The following is a 20,425-nucleotide window of genomic DNA, read 5'->3' on the forward strand; positions in this document are numbered from 1 at the left end:
TGTTCTGCCACACAATACGTCAATGCTAACGAGGGGAAATTACACGACGACTATCGTTGGCTTTGACAGTAGGATTGCTCGTTTGCATCAAAACAGTTGTTTTCATCTTAGCCCGGGCAAATCCGCCTGGTTTTGGAGTATGAATATTTGGGGTTTTAGCACCAGCCGCTAGACTAGATCTGATCAATCTAAGTTTATGAGCATGAACTGATGAAGACTACTCGGATGAGAGGCAAAACATCCTCTAAGACAAAACCAAACAGTCCAGTTGTGAAGAATTGAATGCCCTGAGATGACAATGACCTGGATGAATGAGAACATTCATAGACAATAAAATAAACATTGGATTTGCATTTTTAAGATCCAACTTCTGTTTTCTACCATGCAATAATGTTGTATAGCAGAAATCTAGTAAAATAATACCTATACAGCGAGGCTGGGTGCCGCTCCAGCTTCCGTCACTTTCGCAGTGTCTGGTTGCCGTGCCCACCAGGATGAGCGGTGGCGTGCAGGTGAAGGTTACTTCTGATTGATAGATGAAACTCCGCCCCTCTCTGGAACCGCCGACTGGCATACCGGGGTCACCGCAAAACTTGGCTACGTGCATCAGAACAGACACGATTGGGATAAGGACACAGATTTAATTTTGGGCACGGTGGTGAAATGCATTGTGGGTTGGCTATAGCTTGCTTACGTAAGCACTGAGGCAGCATGCCGCTCCAGGTGCCGTTGGACACGCAGGTCAGTACAGCCGGGAAGGAGAGCTCGTATCCTGGCGAGCAACTGAAACTCACGCTGCTGCCCCATTCAAAGTCACTGCCCTGCAGTAACCCGTTACTGACCACAGGGGGAGCCGTGCAGGTCACCGCTGGTGGGAAAGGTACATTTTTATGATACAAGCGAAACTATCATACTAGCAAGAGTTAGTCCCCTACCTGTGCACATTGGCATGATACCGCTCCACGTCCCGTTCTGGGTGCACATCCTCACAGGGGAGCCATCCTCCTCCATCCTGTAGCCCGGCTGGCACTGGAAGGTGATGTTCTGTCCGATGGAGAAGTCCTCGCCGTAGCGCAGGCCATTCGCCGGCACACCTGGATCTCCACAGTTGATCACTAGAAAGTCCAAAAATCGAGTTAATGACAGGATCCATAGTGGTCTTTTGGGTGCCTTTTTGTCCACAGTTATATTTATTAAATGTTTGAAACAATATTTATGTGCCAAAAATGGTATTATAAGCTTCATTTGTTTTTAAAGTTAGCAATCGAGCTGACTGTGTTATTGCAACCTGATTATTCTCTTATACTTAATCTGTATCATAATCAACTAAAGCAGGCGTGTCTAAAGTGCGGACTGGGGGCACATTTAAAAAATAATATTACAGAAAAAACATAAAAATTGGAATAAAAGCGCAAACGGGTGTAATGTAACGAGAAAATGTTGCAATATTGACACCAATAACTTTAAAACTGTCATTGCTTAAATCCCGCAACCCTAAGAGGGACAAGCGGTAGAAAATGGATGGATGCTTAAAAAAATATATAAAAAGGTATAATGATATATATATATATATATATATATGTATATATATATATATATATATATATATATATATATATATATATATATATATATATATACATATATATATATATATATATATATATATATATATATATATATATATATATATATATATATATATATATATATATATATATATATATGTATATATATATATATACACACATACATACATACATACATACATACATACATACATACATACATACCAGGGATTCCCTTTAATGTAAATGAATGTGACAGACCGCCACTGAAAAAAATGACATGTCTGAAATTATTTTTAATTTTTTTACTTTCACGGCACAATTCCAACAGGTTTTAAGCCAGCAGGATAAAACTAGGGAAAGTCAATTGTAAAACAACACTAAAGAAAATCATATCAACATAGTTAATTATGCTATTATTCGATACCGTCATGGTGACCACGCCCCAACCACCACAGGTACCTTGGCAGCCTAGGAGAAACCCTGTATGTATATACAGTCGTGGTCAAAAGTTTACATACACTTGTAAAGAACATAATGTCATGACTGTTTTGAGTTTTCAATTATTTCTACAACTGTTATTTTTTTGTGATGTGTGATTGGAGCACATACTTGTTGGACACAGAAAACATTCATGAAGTTTGGTTCTTTTGAATTTATTATGGGTCTTCTGAAAATGTGACCAAATCTGCTAGGTCAAAAGTATACATACAGCAATGTAATGTTTGGTTACATGTCCCTTGGCAAATTTCACTGCAATAAGGCCCTTTTGGTAGCCATCCACAAGCTTCTGGTTTAATTTTTGACCACTCCACTTGACACAATTGGTGCAGTTCAGCTAAATGTGTTGGTTTTCTGACATGGACTTGTTTCTTCAGCATTATCCACACCTTTAAGTCAGGACTCTGGGAAGGCCATTCTAAAACCTTAATTCTAGCCTGATTTAGTGCGATTTTGACGCGCGTTTGGGGTCATTGTCCTGTTGGAACACCCAACTGCGCCCAAGACCCAACCTCCGGGCTGATGATTTTAGGTTGTCCTGATGAATTTGGAGATAATCTTCCTTTTTCATTGTCCCATTTACTCTCTGTAAAGCACCAGTTCCATTGGCAGCAAAACAGACCCAAAGCATAATACTACCACCACCACGCTTGACAGTAGGTATGGTGTTCCTAGCATTAAAGGCCTCACCTTTTTTCCTCCAAACATATTGCTGGGTATTGTGGCCAAACAGCTCAAATTTTGTTTCATCTGACCACAGAACTTTCCTCCAGAAGGTCTTATCTTTGTCCATGTGATCAGCAGCAAACTTTAGACAAGCCTTAAGGTGTCGCTTCTGGAGCAAGGGCTTTCTTCTTGCATGGTAGCCTCTCAGTCCATGGTGATGCAAAACACGCTTGACTGTGGACGCTGACACCTGTGTTCCAGCAGCTTCCAATTTATTGCAGACCTGCTTTTTGGTGGTTCTCGGTTGACTCTTGATCATCCTGACCAATTTTCTCTCAGCAGCAGGTGATAGCTTGAGTTTTCTTTCTGATCGTGGCAATGACAAAACTGTGCTCACTGCTCCCCTCACCTCCCAGGGGGTGATCAAGGGTGATGGGTCAAATGCAGAGAATAATTTCGCCACACCTATTGTGTGTATGACAATCATTGTTACTTTAACTTTAACTTTTTTTATACTTACGAACAATTGTCTGCACAGTTGCTCTTGGGACCTTAAGCTGCTTTGAAATGGCTCCAAGTGACTTTCCTGACTTGTTCAAGTCAATGATTCGTTTTTTCAGATCTGTGCTGAGTTCCTTTGACTTTCCCATTGTCGTGTTTGTAACCGAGTCTAATGACTGCATCACATGAGCCCTATTTAAATGGGCTCAGAGAAGTCAACAGGTGTCGTCAATCATAACCACTCACATGAAGTTAAAAGGCCATGCCATGAAGCTAATTTGATTTGATTGTAACTTTTCTACATCACCAAAATTGATAATGTATGTTGCTGTATGTATACGTTTGACCCAGCAGATTTGGTCACATTTTCAGTCGACCCATAATAAATTCATAAAAGAACCGAACTTCATGAATGTTTTTTGTGACAAACAAGTATGTGCTCCAATCACTCTATCACAAAAAAATAAGAGTTGTTGAAAGTATTGGAAACTCAAGACAGCCATGACATTATGTCTTTCACAAGTGTATGTAAACTTTTGACCACAACTGTACCAACCCTTTTGGCTGTCTTTTCGACACGTACATGTCCCATGTAATGTACCACAGAATTTTTAGGATTTTTAGTAGATAGTTTACTAACATTATTATCATTGAAAATGTAATGTAAAATTATATAACATACATGCAAAGAATTCAGAAAACATTTCCCATTTGGCACCTATATCCAGTAGCCACGCCCCCACAGGTAATATACTTACGGTGTTGTGACCTCTGTTTACATCCGTCTGGCTAATAATAAATGCTCTAGAACTACAACTGGTTCGGAACTATCAATGTTCGGATTGTAATCATCCAAATATGATTAGCAGCTAAGTGGACAGCTGTCAACATTGTGGCTTGAGGAGCGAACGGAGGCAACAGCAAGTAAGCTAAATCGATGGTTAGCGAACTAGCAAGCTTGTTTCGGTGCTCCTGATCGTCTCCGTATCCTGTAACTCAGTGCGGCATTTAGACAAAAGGAACAGCGAGTACCTGCGGTAGAGGCGAGAGTTCAACACATTTTTTTTTAATTGTATTTTTTTTAAATATTTCATTAACAAACGCGGAAATGATTTTTCGAGGCAGTCCTGTTATGTTCAATTTAAGTTTGGACCCTGATGTAAAACCGCCTGCCGTGCGTCATGGCCGTGTTATTAGGTCTGACACTGCAGCCACCTTTTCTCCTTTGTTCACTGTGTCCATGCAGAGTATATCACACTCTGCAGACACTGAACAGTTGATGTGCTCTTTTATTTCCACATGTTCTGAGATTCTGGACCGTATAGCGCCCCTCAGAGCTATACGTCCAAAGTCAAAACAGGAGCCTTGGCTCAATGACACCACGCGCACAGCTCGGCGTGAGTGGTGAAGGGCGGAGCGTAAGTGGAAAGGGGATCACTTGGAGGTCTATTATCAAATTCTAAAAGAAAGCTGTCAGAATTATCAAAGTGTGGTTAAAGCTAAGAAAACAAAATATCTGTTAGACTTAATTTCAAATAGTGTCAGCAAGCCACATGTTCTTTTTAAAACTATTAGTTCTGTTCTTAATCCGAATCCAGCCACTTCACTGGATATGACAAGTGAAACTTGTGAAAAATGTATCTCCTTTTGTAACGACAAGGTTGCTACTATTCGGGCAAATCTATCTCCTTCTCCATTGAGTTTCAATGTGGGCACTCAGTGCTCGACTGTGTTTTGTCAGTTTGAGCCTGTGTCGATGCCTGAGCTTACAGGAATAGTTGACAAACTAAAACCCTCGTCCTGTCCCACAGACGCAGTTCCCCCTCGCTTTTTTAAAGAAGTCTCGGACTCTATTTACTTGTCTGTTAGGGACATCATCAACAGCAGCTTGATTTCTGACAGTGTGCTCTCTTTTTGTAAAGGAGCTGTTGTTAAACCTTTGATAAAAAAAAAACAGGTCTTGATCCTACAAGTTTGTCAAATTATCGGCCCATTTCTAAGTTACCTTTTGTGTCTAAAATTTTGGAGAAATGTGTTTTGGCGCAACTGCAGCCTTTTTTAGATGAAAATAGCACTTTAGATCAATTTCAGTCTGGATACAAAGCTTTGCACAGTACTGAATCTGCACTTTTAAAGGTTTTTAATGACCTGCTTTTAATGTCTGATTCTGGCAGCTCTGCCATTTTAGTGCTTTTAGATCTTACAGCTGCCTTTGACACAGTCGACCACACAATTCTTTTAGACCGCCCGAGAGACTGTGTGGGTGTCAGGGGGACTGCATTAGAGTGGTTCAGATCCTACCTGTCAGAGAGGTCCTTCTCTGTCAGGCTGGGGGACGCCACCTCTTCTTCTGCTCCGCTTTACTGTGGTGTCCCCCAGGGATCTATTCTAGGCCCCATCCTGCTTGCTCTATATCTCCTCCCTCTTGGAGAGATTTTTGAGAGGCATGAAGTGTCTTATCACTTTTATGCAGACGACTGCCAAATTTATAAGCCGATTTCAAAAGGCCACGGCCCCCTGACACCCCTTCTCAACTGTCTATGCGACGTCAAGGCTTGGTTAGCCCAGAATTTTTAAATAATGAATGAGGGAAAAACGGAAATTTTAGTTTTTGGTCCGGCCTTCACTGACTTGGGACCATTGCAAAATTATGTGCGTCCCAAAGTCACCAGCCTTGGCGTCACTATAGGCAGCGATTTTAAACTTGACAAACAAGTCAATGGCGTTTTAAAATCGTGTTTTTATCATCTTCGTCTTTTAGCAAAGGTAAAACCGTTTTTATCTTTCAACCTTTTTTAAAAAGGCGTGCATGCTTTTATTTAAAGTCGCCTACACTACTGCAATGCACTTTATGCTGATATTAGCCAAAAAGCTCTCTCCCGGTTGCAATTAGTCCAAAACGCGGCAGCACGACTTTTAACAGGGGCCAGGAAACGCATATAACCCCAATTCTTGAGAGTTTGCACTGGCTCCCTGTTCATTTTATAATTGATTGTAAAACCTTGCTTGTTTGTTTTTAAAGCTTTACATGGACTGGCACCTCATTATATCTCAGACCTCATCCAAATTTACACTCCTGCGTGCGCTCTGCGGTCCGAGAGCCAGCTCCAGCTCGTGGTGCCCAAGACCAGACTTAAAACCAGGGGAGACAGGGCCTTCTCTGTGGTCGGCCCTAAACTCTGGAACACTCTGCCCCTCCATGTTCAAACTGCTCCCACAGTGGAGTGTTTTAAGTGTCGTCTTAAGACCCACTTTTATTCTCTGACTTTTAACATTACGTGAGTTGTGTGGTCCTCTGTTGTCCTCTGTGTTTTTAAAATGTTGATTTCTATTTACTGTTTTAATTGGTTTTACCCTTTAAAATCGTTTTTAATCATATTTATTTTATATTGGTTTTATATGTATTTATTTTTTGTTTTTATTCAGTCATTGGTGGAGCGAAGGATAATATTTTAATATTGTTTTTAATATTGTTGTGCAGCACTTTGGAAAAATGTTGTTGTTTAAATGTGCTATATAAATAAAGTGGATTAGATTGGATTAGGAGTGGGAAAGGAGGACACGATTACTAGCATAGCTATGTGAGCTACATGTTAACATAGCAGCCACATCTCTCAACTGTTACGCATTAATTACTTGCTCTATTAATTATCTGTTAGAGCAGGGGTGGGCAATTAATTTTCACCGGGGGCTGCATAAGCAACCCGAGCACTGCTGGAGGGCCACACGACAATATTTCAATTACATTTCGCTCAATATTATTTTTGATATACCGTAAGATAAATATTAATGATGATAATAATAATAATAATTAATAATAATAATAATAATAATTTAATTTAACCTAACTTAACTTTATACAAAAGCAGATTGCTTTTGATGGTCACTTTATCCTGCATTATCCAACATTTTTCCCCATCAGATTTGGACAACCATCAGTTATTAAAAATAGTTTCTAATCATATTTATTTTGTATTGTTTTTTATATTGGTTTTATATGTAATTGTTTTTTCTTTTTATTCAGTCATTGGTGGAGCTAAGGATAATATTTGAATATTGTTTTTAATATTGTTGTGCAGCACTTTGGAAACATTTTGTTGTTTAAATGTGCTATATAAATAAAGTGGATTGGATTGTCACACCTGCCAGCTTGTCCCAGTTCAGTCCTAACATGTCCAAACACGCATTTACCTATGTGAACAAGTCATTACCTGTGGTTGTCTCTTTAATTGACTGCATGGCTGCCAGCTACTCCGTGATTTGAAAGTCTGTAGTTATCCCACGTGAGAAGAAGAGCAGCTGGGCGGTGTCACGTACATCACAGATCTCATCCAAAGTTAGCGAAAAACAGTCCATGTCTCCGGGCATACAGCGCAACAAAGTCCAATAAGCACTCCTTAATAAACTCTCCATCAGAAAACGCCTTACTTTTTCTGGCGCTTTTGTGAGAAATGACGAAACTTGTCCTGACGGCTGCATCTCTGAGGGTGTGAAATATGGCAAAAAGTCCTTGTTGGGTTTGCAGTTTTACCATCAACGCATCGGCCTCCCTTGCGCACGCTTCATCAGACACATTCCGGTATTTTCCCTCGTGTTTCTTCGTGTAGTGGCGATTAAAATGATATTCTTTAAACACAGCAACCTGTGTACCACAAATTAAGCACACGGCTTTACCATTAATTTATGTAAAGAAATACTTGCCAGTCCATGTCTTGTTGAAAACACGCCATTCGCCATGCGTCTCTTCACTTGTCTCTATGCACCTTCACTCACAGGTTCCCCCCCAGACATACGGCATAAATAACACATTTCAAAATAAAAGCAGCACAGTTGTATTGCGCGCACGACATAGATGTTTTTTAAACTTTATTTTGTAATTTGTGATTGCGCCGTTCAATTCACCCACAATCGCACACACGCATACGTCCACACGGAAGTAATACAAATAACGCTTTTCAAAACAAAAGCAGCACCGTTGTATTGCACACTCGACATAGATACTTTTTGAAATGTATTTTGTAATTTATGATTGGCCTCACGCGGGCCGGACAGGGATGCGCAAAGGGCCGGATGCGGCCCGCAGGCCGTACAATGCCCAGGTCTGGTTTAGAGACTAATTATGTTAGTAATTCAATTACTTTTTTGAGGACATAACGAGTAACTGTAATCAATTACTTTTTTAAAGTAATCTTTGGACCAATAGCAGCACCAGAACCATTGTTGCAAGAGCAGGAAAAGCAAACTGTTCAGTCAGCACAAATAGAGCTGATGAGTTGATTGTAAAGCAAGTGAGTTTCACAGCAACAACATGTTAAAAGGCATGTAGAGGTAGACAGAACTGCCCGTGATACTTCAATGCAGTTGAGTTTCTTTTGGTTGAAAGCGATACGAGCAGCAGCCGAGGTTGTCTTAGCCCTCTCAGTGGAATCACATTAACATTCCCCTGACTGTACCTATAAAGCAGTGTCCTTCATAGCCTTAATAGGCATTTGAGATTCCTCTAAAGTCACCACCGATTGCTGACATGACTATTAATAAATGTCCTGTAATCTTTTTTCCTTTAAGCCGGGTGTTTCTTCACATTATGTCCAAGGGTTTGATTTTTGCTTCATCAGCATTTCTTTCAACCTTCTACCTTTGCACTTACTGTAGCATGTTAATGTTAGCACATTGACATGAAGCACCGCACCAGCTACGTTTATTAACACGTTTATCTCGCCGGTTATGGATCCCACTTTTTTTCCCGGCCGTTCTCTTTCCCCAGTGTTCATTAAGCCAATCAGCTAAAGTAAACACCGATCATGGCTACTCGCCTCATTCTTTAAATGTCGGTATGAAGAAGGCGAGGCGCGTTCCATTACTCAAGAGATTAAATGGTATAATTCAAAGCAGGCTTTGAAGAAGAATGCAGCCTAATAATCACACATCAGGACTTTGGCAGCGGACATGTGATGGTAAATATTTCCCGTAAGTAAACGCATGTAGCCTGACCTCAAAGCTCCTTCATGGCGTTCACGCTAAAAATAAGTGAAAATGCAGAAAATGCTTTTACTGATACTTTTTTCAATCGACTGCAGAGTGTCCTGTAGTCGCCTATATAGGGCTTCATGTAGTCAGAGTTGCATGGATTTCCTACTAAAGGTGTACATTCAAATCCAGAAACCCTCGTACGCAAGAAAAAATTCCGATGTATTAAAGTTTTTGCACACACAAATCCAAGCACATTTCCTTGTTACATCGCGATCAACAGAGAATTGATTACCCAAAACAAGCCCACAAAACAGAAATGGTCGGTTCAAAAATGAAGTTGTAGAAGAAAATAGATGTTCGTGGCCAAAACTGACTTGGGACAATTAGTGCTGCACTCTGTTTGAAAAGATAGTTGCTGCAATAATTTTTAAAACTTTAGAAGAGGTGGGTGACTCTGATTGACCCCAATATAAATATAATTGTTTATACCGTAGCATGCTCACAGCCAGATTTGAGTTACATGTAAAAATGATGTAATATTTGGTTTGCAATCTTTTAAATCTAAACATGACAACATTATCAAAAGGACTTTCACTCTTTTTTGATTACTCAATTTATTATTACAACACGTGGGAGCAACCACCGGCGGCTGCTGCTTGCTCAACTGGCCAAACTGGTGCTGCAGTCACAAGAAGACATTGTGACAGCAATAGGTGGCAACATGATCACCTGGCTCCATTTAGTGCAGAGCTGGGCAAATATTTTGACTCGGGGGCCACATTTAGAGAAAAAATGTGTCTGGGGGGCCAATGTGTATGTGTGTATAAATTATATACACACATTTAGCTGTACAAATCTGCTGTACAGTATGTGTGTTTGGGTCCCTTTTTTTCAGGAACACTAATACCAAAAGTCACAATGTCTGATAGAATTCTAAAAAAGTTTTGACCGGCCACCTCAAAAAACGGAATTTAATTTTACAGTTTTTTACTGAATGGGACACCCAAAACGTACATTAAAATAAAGGAAGTGGGATTTACAACATTAACTATGAACAATAAAACACTGAATGTTAACAACATATGAACAGCTCCTTGATAGACATATTTTACAACAAGCAAAACACAACAAAAATGTTACAAACATCAAAATATGAATGCAAAGTGTATTAAACACCTGCAATATGATATATTATAAGCTTTATGCAGAAATTTGTTGTAAATATTTGCTTCTGCATCTGTTCCTGATACAAGCGTTTTGGGCTGGCTGCTCTGAAAACAAACCCCGCCCACTCTGCTTTGTTCCTCGTCTGAGCTGCTGTGACGTAGATTACCGTAATACCTCGTATAACACTCAAAAGCACAGATTTCAACCATTGAAATACTTTCTATAGTTCAAGACTTACGGTCATTTGAAAACAGCACTGCACGTCATAATGGCAGCTACAGTTTTGATGTCAAAGGTCTAAAAAAATTATGTAGAACGTCCGGAGGGCCGGATTGAAAATCTTAATGGGCCGCATATGGCTCGTGGGCCATATTTTGCCCAGGTCTGATCTAGTGGTATACCAAAAAAATAACTTGATTAAAATACAGTGTATTATTTTCCTATATTCAAACACAGTGTTACTGTTCAAACTGTGTGTAATGTTACAGTGGCCAAAATAGTAAACATGCTTGTGAAATAAAACCTCTGCTTTGTTTTTAATGAATACTTAGGCCTACTCTGCTAAAGTATTTTAATGTTGGTCTTTATGGTGGTATTTGGAGAGCCAAGTTTTTTTCTGAGGTGGTACTCTGTGAAAAAAGTTTGAGAACCACTGGCCCAGATAAATTATTAGACGTCCTTGCAAATATTATTATGAATATATAGCATAAAATGCATTGGCGAAAAAGTGAATTTTGTGTCCTTGGCTAAATCTATTTTACATTGTTGAAATCAAATGTTGGCAAAGCCCAAACGACGTGTGTCGCCAAAGTATCCACAGCCTATAGAAATATGCGTATGTAAAGCATGACGTTAGCGTGAGAAACCTCACATTTCCATGTCAAATTTATACTTGATATATCTCGTCTTTGCTATAAAAAAGGCATAAGCAAGTTTAATGCATGAGACCCCAGGTGCGTGGTCATCAAAAGCAAATAACCGCAGGGCTCACAAATTAGCACCTGGTCATGAAACAAGCGGCAGCTGTGGCTGTAGGCAATCTCCCGATTTAGTTTTTTTAATTAAAAGGAACCATAGCTACCAAACGATCAACATTTCACTAACAAGTTCACATTATGTATTTTTTTTTGTCCTGAAAATAAATCTAGTAGTCATTTCCCATAAAATGTATTACTCTTGGAATGCTCCCTTTTAATCACCAGACTCGAAATGTCCTCACATAGACAGTGTGGAGAAAGGCATAAAAATGAATTATTTTCATTACATCATTGCATGTTTTTGTTGCTCTGGTACATGATTACTTCAAAACTGATATGGTTAACATTACAAGCCAAAAAAAAAAAAAGTACAAAATAATCGACCTTTCCGGACTTCCCTGCATTTTCGTTTTCTCTTTCATACACACTTGAGCCTGTGTCCTCATGCTCTTTCAGCATTTCCTCAAGCGTCTTAAGATTGAGTTGTGTGGTCCTCTGTGTTTTTAAATGTGGATTTCTATTTATTGTTTTAATTGGTTTTACCCTTTAATCGTTTTTAATCATATTTATTTTTATATTGTTTTTATATTGGTTTTATATTTATTTTTGTTTTTATTCAGTCATTGGTGGAGCTAAGGATAATATTTGAATATTGTTTTTAATATTGTTGTGCAGCACTTTGGAAACATTTTTGTTGTTTAAATTAGCTATACAAATAAAGTGGATTGGAATGGATTAACATCAATAGAAGAGGACGCAAAACAGAATATTGGCGATTAACACTCCTTTTTTCTTGTTTTTGAGCGCCAGGTCTGCTCTTTTTTCTGTTTTCCGCAGGTTCTGACCTAGTCTTTTTCCCCTTGAGGGTGCTTCTGATTTTCAGGAGCGCATTCGACCCTTAACATTGTTTCCATCTTAAAACCCTTCTTCTTCCAAGTCAGCCCATCCCAATTTGCGTGAGTCAATTTGAGGGGAGAGGTCCATACTTTCTTCATTGTCCCATTATTTGGAAATGTATGCTGAGCCCCTCTTTAGCTGTACTGCAGCAATGCATCTGGCAGATATATTTGATCATTCCTTCAAATTCAGTGAGAAAATTAGGGCCTTCTCCCATCAGGGATTTTCAGAGTCAAATTTCATTTGTTAGATTTTGTCCATAGTCAACGATCAGTCGAATCTATGGTGTTTTTTAAGAGAAAAATCAGACTAAGATTATATGTAGTAATGTAAAGTAAACAAAACATTTGATTTGCTACTTTTTCCACCTCAAAAAAGGTTAACCCACAGTTTGTAAGGGTCTCGGCCCTGGCGCAGCTTCAAGAGGTCTTCAAACTTGACTAAATAGAGGAAGTAAAAGTTGTAAAAAAAATTTCCGTATGTGAACCAGCGGAAGGATCATTACCTTTGCAAAATAAACGCCACACCTTTAGGGCGAGGCGATGCGTACTGTGTCCAATATCCAGCTCAGCGAGCTTAAGGTCTGACAGCAGCACGTCCTGACACGCCTCGATTACATCCCCAATGTGGAAACATCCCCTTAATCCATCCATCCATCCATTTTCTACCGCTTGTCCCTTTTGCGGTCGCGGGGGGTCGCTGGAGCCTATCTCAGCTACAATTGGGCGGAAGGCGGGGTACACCCTGGACAAGTCGCCACCTCATCACAGGGCCAACACAGATAGACAGACAACATTCACACTCACATTCACACACTAGGGCCAATTTAGTGTTGCCAATGAACCTATCCCCAGGTGCATGTCTTTGGAGGTGAGAGGAAGCCGGAGTACCCGGAGGGAACCCACGCAGTCACGGGGAGAACATGCAAACTCCACACAGAAAGACCCCGAGCCCGGGATTGAACTCAGGACCAGTCAGGACCTTCGTATTGTGAGGCAGATGCACTAACCCCTCATCCACCGTGCTGCCATCCCCTTAATACAATTAGTAAAATACCATTGTTTACAGACACATTTCGTATAACGAGATGTGGGGAGCCAAAACACAACCAGCTGTTTGCATGATGTCACACCAGGAAGCAGTGATCGATCTCTCGTGACAGCCGAAATTAAAAATAGATATTAACTATCTCTTACTCTCTGAAAACTATCTGTCTGCACACAAGAGTATTTTACTAATATTCAAAGAAGATATGATGAACGCAATTGATCTATTCTCCGAACACACCTGCTGTACGCGGGGGCCTCAGCAGGTACTTAATGCACCTTCCTCCCACGGAGAGAGGAGGGGGATTTAATATCCAAAGATTGGACTGCGGGGTTAATAATCAAATCCTATTCCCTTAAATCAAATCATCACATACCATGCAATATGAAATTGGGCGTTGTGCTCAGATGGTCGAGCGGCCGGCCAGAAACTTGAATGTTCCTGGTTCGATTCCAGCTTCCGCAATCCTAGTCACTGCCGTTGTGTCCTTGGGCAAGACACTTTACCAACATGTCTACCAGTGCCATCAACACTGGTTTAAAAGTAGTTTAAAAATGCAGATAATGGGTTTCACAATGTAAAGCGCTTTGAGTCTCTTTAGAGAAAAAGTGCTACATAAATATAATTCACCTTACTTCACCTTCCAAAATTTGCTGAAACTTTTTAGAAAACAAGCCTGACATCACTACTGTGTCTATTTTTGGAGAATTTTACATGTAGGCATAATTTAATCATCCCGAGGGAACTCTCCTGAAGGAATCAATAAAGTACTATCTATCTATCTATCTATCTATCTATCTATCTATCTATCTATCTATCTATCTATCTATCTATCTATCTATCTATCTATCTATCTATCTATCTATCTATCTATCTATCTATCTATCTATCTATCTATCTATCTATCTATCTATCTATCTATCTATCTATCTATCTATCTATCTATCTATCTATCTATCTATCTATCTATCTATCTATCTATCTATCTATCTATCTATCTATCTATCTATCTATCTATCTATCTATCTATCTATCTATCTATCTATCTATCTATCTATCTATCTATCTATCTATCTATCTATCTATCTATCTATCTATCTATCTATCTATCTATCTATCTATCTATCTATCTATCTATCTATCTATCTATCTATCTATCTATCTATCTATCTATCTATCTATCTATCTATCTATCTATCTATCTATCTATCTATCTATCTATCTATCTATCTATCTATCTATCTATCTATCTATCTATCTATCTATCTATCTATCTATCTATCTATCTATCTATCTATCTATCTATCTATCTATCTATCTATCTATCTATCTATCTATCTATCTATCTATCTATCTATCTATCTATCTATCTATCTATCTATCTATCTATCTATCTATCTATCTATCTATCTATCTATCTATCTATCTATCTATCTATCTATCTATCTATCTATCTATCTATCTATCTATCTATCTATCTATCTATCTATCTATCTATCTATCTATCTATCTATCTATCTATCTATCTATCTATCTATCTATCTATCTATCTATCTATCTATCTATCTATCTATCTATCTATCTATCTATCTATCTATCTATCTATCTATCTATCTATCTATCTATCTATCTATCTATCTATCTATCTATCTATCTATCTATCTATCTATCTATCTATCTATCTATCTATCTATCTATCTATCTATCTATCTATCTATCTATCTATCTATCTATCTATCTATCTATCTATCTATTTTTCGGTCCAGAACGATGAAGTAAGTGCCAATGTTGTCAAAGGGGCTTTTTAACTCCACAAGGTGGCACTAGCTGCATTTGAAGTATCTTGAGCAGCATGACTGATCTCTGCATGCACTTCAAAATGTTGCCACTTATTCTTGGTGTAAAACTCATGCATAACTTGCTGAACTGTTGTTTTCAATTATGAACTTATCAGCAGTATTTTTGCTGACTGAGCAGTGTGCTCCTTAGCGCTATTACAACAATGTTGCTATTGCTGCTCGTTGTGCAATATACTTGTTCATAAACGGTGCAAAGAAAGCTACATGTTCCTTTCCACTTTCTTACACATCCCAAATTACTACTATAATAGAAATAAATAACAGCCTCTCACTAATTATCATCTGCTTCCAACTAACGCCATGCCAGCAATGCACTTTAGGGGAAGTAAACGCCCCGGCGGCTATGATCACAATATCTTACTGGTACAGTTGGGCTGCACTCCCGACCACGTCCCGTTAGCCTGGCACTGCCTGGTGGTGGCGCCGGTGAGCAGGTAGCCGTCCATACAGGAGTAGATAACGGAGTGTGAAAAGGTAGTTCCGTCCAGGCGAAACACTCGCCCGTTGCTTGGAGTGCCAGGGTTCCCACACTGAACAGCTGCAGGATAAGACGACAACAAGAAGTCAGTATTTTAGCCACTTTCCCAAAATGTCTGACCTATTTTGTGTTTGTCCGCGCGCATGGGTTCTTCGTACGTTTACAGAACGGCTGTGTACCCGACCACGTCCCGTTGGGAAAGCACATGCGCTCCGACGAGCCGATGAGATCGTAGCCCTCGGTGCAGGTGAAGTAGACCTTTGAGCGGATACGAAAATCCGTTTGTTCCCTGGATCCATGGGAGGGCACACCGGGATCGCCGCAGGAACCCACCGTGTCACCTGCAAGGAGCAAAAATACAAATTAATTTGGTTTTGAAAATAACTTTATTTGGATAAACAAGTCCTAGATGATCAAAGCTCTGTATGATCTTATTACCATATTTTCCTGACTATAGAGTGCACCAATATAAAAGCCGCACCCACAAAATTTTAGAAGACATTTTTTTTTCCATATATTGGCTGCAGATATATACGTTGTAAAAATGTAATATTTACACAGAAATATTCTGTAAATGTTTATTTATGTGCCTTAATTGTTTGCAAACGGTACCTGTAACAGGACAGTAAAACGGCTAATCAAACAAAACAGAAGTCATCGTCATGGACCCACAAGCTGCAGAAGCTAGCTCTCCAATCAACTAAACAGATTCAATAACTCCACGGTGACATTTTGGTGGATTTACTGGGGAATTTGTGAAACTGAAACAATAAGTTTTGTATTACATTAGTAGGTTAATAATACTACCACAGACACTTGTGAATGTGTTAGCATGTTAGCTAATGACGCTACCTTAATTACATTATCATAGCACGTACAAATATGCATGAAAACATTCAAACAAACACCAAACGTGATGGTTTAGTAAGTATGAATTGTTTCAGTTAGATTGTAAAACTTAAAACCTTGTTTGGGGTGATGAATAAAGAAACCATACAAGTAGAAACGCTACGGACGACTAGAAGACGAAATGGCACTTATATTTACGGTTCAAGGCACGAAACAGAAGAAAATACTGGAGACTGTCAACCCACAGCACCTGCAGTGAGAAAACTTGTCCAAAAGATGGTGCCATAGCACAAACAATAACACATCTTTTCAGTCTCTGTGTCGGTGTTGCTATTATGTAAGTTTGTTGTACTCAAAACATTATGGCCGTTAACAAAGAAAAATCTAAAGATTAGTCGCAGCTTTGTATAAGCTGCAGGGTTCAAAGCTAGAGAAAACAATAGCGGCTTATTGTCCAGAAAATACTGTATTACAAATGTGTGTTTATGTTCTGAAATAAGAATGCAAAGTGTAAATATAAGCAATGTTGTTTAAAATTTATATTTTTTAACATTGGGAATAAAAATAACAATTCGAAGAATATGCACAGAACAAACTATGACAGCTTTCAAGAATGATCTGAGAGATAAAAGTGGGGACAATGTATACAGTGTAGATGTAGATAATACATATGGCAATTTGTTTAATACTTTCATGGTGCTTTATGAAAAACATTGTCAATTGAAACAATGCAATAGATAGCAATAAAATGTGCTGCTGCAGTGTTTATAGATCTAACTACAGCATTTGACACATTCAATCACAATATTTTAATAAACAAATTCGAATGGTATGACATCAGATGGTTGGTCTTGAACTGGGTAAGATGCTACTTAACCAACAGGAAGCAATACATGAAGATAGGAGAACAAAGGTCTACAGAGCTGAAAATACATTGTGGCGTACCTCAGGGATCAATACTAGAACCAAAATTGATCAATCTTGATATAAACAAAATGTGTCAAGTTACAAAGGACTTAAAGTTAGTATTCTTTGCAGATGACACAACTGCATTTTGTTCAAGAGAGAACACACAGAAGCTAATACAAATAATAACAGAAGAAATTTAAAAAATGGTTTGACAAAAACAGACTATTCTTGAATCTCAGCATAACTAAAATAATGCTATTCGGTAACAATAGAAGAGAAAGTCAAGCACACATACAAATAGATGCAGTAGATATTTGAAAGGGTAAAAGAAAATACATTTTTGGGTGTAATAATAGATGATAAAATGACCTGGAAACCTCATGTAAAAAATATAAAACAAAGTAGCAAGAAACACGTCAATAATGAATAAAGCAAAATATGCTCTGGACCGCCACGTGGGCTCACCACCCGCGGTCGGAACTAGTGGGGTCGGGTGCGCTGCCAAGTGGATGGCAGTGAAAGTGGAGGCTCCGGACGGACCAATTCGGGGCAGCAGAGGCTGACTTTCGGGACGTGGGACGTCTCTACGCTGGTGGGGAAGGAGCCTGAGCTGGTGCGAGAGGTGGAGCGCTACCGGTTGGATCTGGTGGGGCTTACCTCTACGCATAGCAAGGGCTCTGAAACCACACTCCTGGACAAGGGATGGACCTTGTTCACTTCTGGAGTTGCTCAGGGTGTGAGGGCACAGGCGGGTGTGGGGATACTCACGAGTCCCCGGCTGAGTGCCTGTACGTTGGAGTTTACCCCGGTGGACAAGAGGGTCGCCTCCCTTCGCCTTAGGGTCGGAGGGAGGAAAACTCTGACTGTTGTTTGTGCGTACGCACCAAACAAGAGTTCAGAGTATTCGGCCTTCTTGGATACCTTGCATGGGGTCCTGTATGGGGCGCCGGCAGGGGATTACATAGTCTTGCTGGGGGACTTCAACGCGCACGTGGGCAATGACAGTGATACTTGGACTGGCGTGATTGGGAGGAACGGTCTCCCTGATCTGAACCCGAGTGGTGGATTGTTATTGGACTTTTGTGCTAGTCACGGACTTGCGATAACAAACACCATGTTCAAGCATAAGGATGCTCATAGGTGTACCTGGTACCAGAGCACCCTAGGCCAAAGATCAGTGATCGATTTTGTAATCGTATCAGCTGATCTGAGGCCGTATGTTTTGGACACTCGGGTGAAGAGAGGGGCTGAACTGTCAACTGATCACCATCTGGTGGTGAGTTGGGTTAGATGGCGGGGGAGACCTCTGGACAGACCTGGCAAACCCAAGCGTATAGTGCGGGTGAACTGGGAACGTTTGGAGGAGTCCTCTGTCCGGAAGGACTTCAACTCCCACCTCCGGCGGGACTTCTCTGCCATCCCTGTGGAGGTTGGGGACATTGAACAGGAATGGGCAATGTTCAAAGCCTCTATTGCTAAAGCAGCAGCTGCGAGCTGTGGCCAGAAGGTCTTAGGTGCCTCAAGGGGCGGTAACCCTCGAACACCCTGGTGGACAGTGGTGGTCAGGGAAGCCGTCCGACTGAAGAAGGAGTCCTACCGGGGTATGTTATCCCAGGGGACTCCGGAGGCAGTTGCAAGGTACCGACGGGCCCGAAGGGCAGCGGCCGTGGCTGTGGACGAGGCTAAGCAGAGGGTGTGGGAGCAGTTCGGGGAATCCATGGAGAAGGACTATCGGGCGGCACCAAAGCTGTTCTGGAAGACCATACGGCACCCCAGGAGGGGGAAGCAGTGAACCATCCAAGCTGTGTACGGCAAGGATGGGACTTTGCTGACTTCAAGTGAGGAAGTCGTAGGGCGTTGGAAAGAGCACTTTGAGGAACTCCTGAACCCAAATACATCAGACACACCCTCCCTGATAGGAGCAGGGCCTGAGGATGATGGGGGATCGACGTCGATCTCTCGGAGTGAAGTCACTGAGGTAGTTAGACAACTCCACAGTGGCAAAGCTCCGGGGGTTGACGAGATCCGTCCAGAAATGCTGAAGGCTCTGGGTGTTGATGGGCTGTCTTGGTTGATACGCCTTTTCAACATTGCGTGGAAGTCTGGGACAGTGCCGAGGGAGTGACAGACTGGGGTGGTGGTTCCCCTTTTCAAAAAGGGGGACCAGAGGGTGTGTGCTAATTACAGGGGTATCACACTACTCAGCCTCCCTGGGAAAGTTTACGCCAAGGTACTGGAAAGGAGGGTCCGGCCGATAGTCGAACCTCAGATTCAAGAGGAGCAATGTGGATTCCGTCCTGGTCGTGGAACAACTGACCAACTCTTTACGCTTGCGGGAATCCTGGAGAAGGCCTGGGAGTATGCCTATCCAGTCTACATGTGTTTTGTGGATTTGGAGAAGGCGTATGACCGGGTCCCCCGGGAGATCTTGTGGGAGGTGCTGAGGGAGTACGGAGTGAGGGGAACCCTGCTGAGGGCCATCCAATCTCTGTACAACCAAAGCGAGAGTTGTTTCCGGGTGCTTGGATGTAAGTCGGATCCGTTTCCAGTGGGGGTTGGTCTCCGCCAGGGCTGCGCTCTGTCACCTATCCTGTTTGTGATTTTCATGGACAGGATTTCTAGGCGGAGTCGTGGCCATGGCGGAGAGGGTATACGTCTCGAAGGGCTAAAGGTTGCGTCACTGCTGTTTGCAGATGATGTGGTCCTGATGGCACCTTCGGTTCGTGACCTTCAGCTCTCACTGGATCGGTTCGCAGCCGAATGTTCAGCAGCTGGAATGAGGATCAGCATCTCCAAATCTGAGGCCATGGTTCTCAGCAGGAAACCGATGGTTTGTACAGTCCGGGTAGGGGACAAGACTCTGTCCCAGGTGGAGGAGTTTAAGTATCTCGGGGTCTTGTTCACGAGTGAGGGAAAGATGGAGAAAGAAATCAGCCGGAGAATCGGAGCAGCTGGGGCAGTATTGCAGTCTCTCTGCCGCACTGTTGTGACGAAACGAGAGCTGAGCCAGAAGGCAAAGCTCTTGGTCTACCGAGC

General features: G+C 41.0%; 1 protein-coding gene across 2 annotated transcripts in view; it reads right to left on the reverse strand.

The window, feature by feature from the left end:
• Window positions 1-20,425, reverse strand: part of csmd3b (CUB and Sushi multiple domains 3b) — an 822,373-nt gene that overhangs the window by 23,036 nt on the left and 778,912 nt on the right. For both annotated transcript variants that reach the window (XM_062056514.1, XM_062056513.1), the window contains 5 exons: window positions 15,790-15,972; window positions 15,515-15,691; window positions 936-1,115; window positions 695-868; window positions 424-597 (listed from right to left, as the gene is read on the reverse strand). In XM_062056514.1, coding sequence (XP_061912498.1) covers window positions 424-597; window positions 695-868; window positions 936-1,115; window positions 15,515-15,691; window positions 15,790-15,972 — 888 coding nt within the window. The remainder of the gene's footprint in view (window positions 1-423; window positions 598-694; window positions 869-935; window positions 1,116-15,514; window positions 15,692-15,789; window positions 15,973-20,425) is intronic.

This window comes from Entelurus aequoreus, linkage group LG08, assembly GCF_033978785.1.
Source record: "Entelurus aequoreus isolate RoL-2023_Sb linkage group LG08, RoL_Eaeq_v1.1, whole genome shotgun sequence".
NCBI classification, from domain to species: domain Eukaryota; kingdom Metazoa; phylum Chordata; class Actinopteri; order Syngnathiformes; family Syngnathidae; genus Entelurus; species Entelurus aequoreus.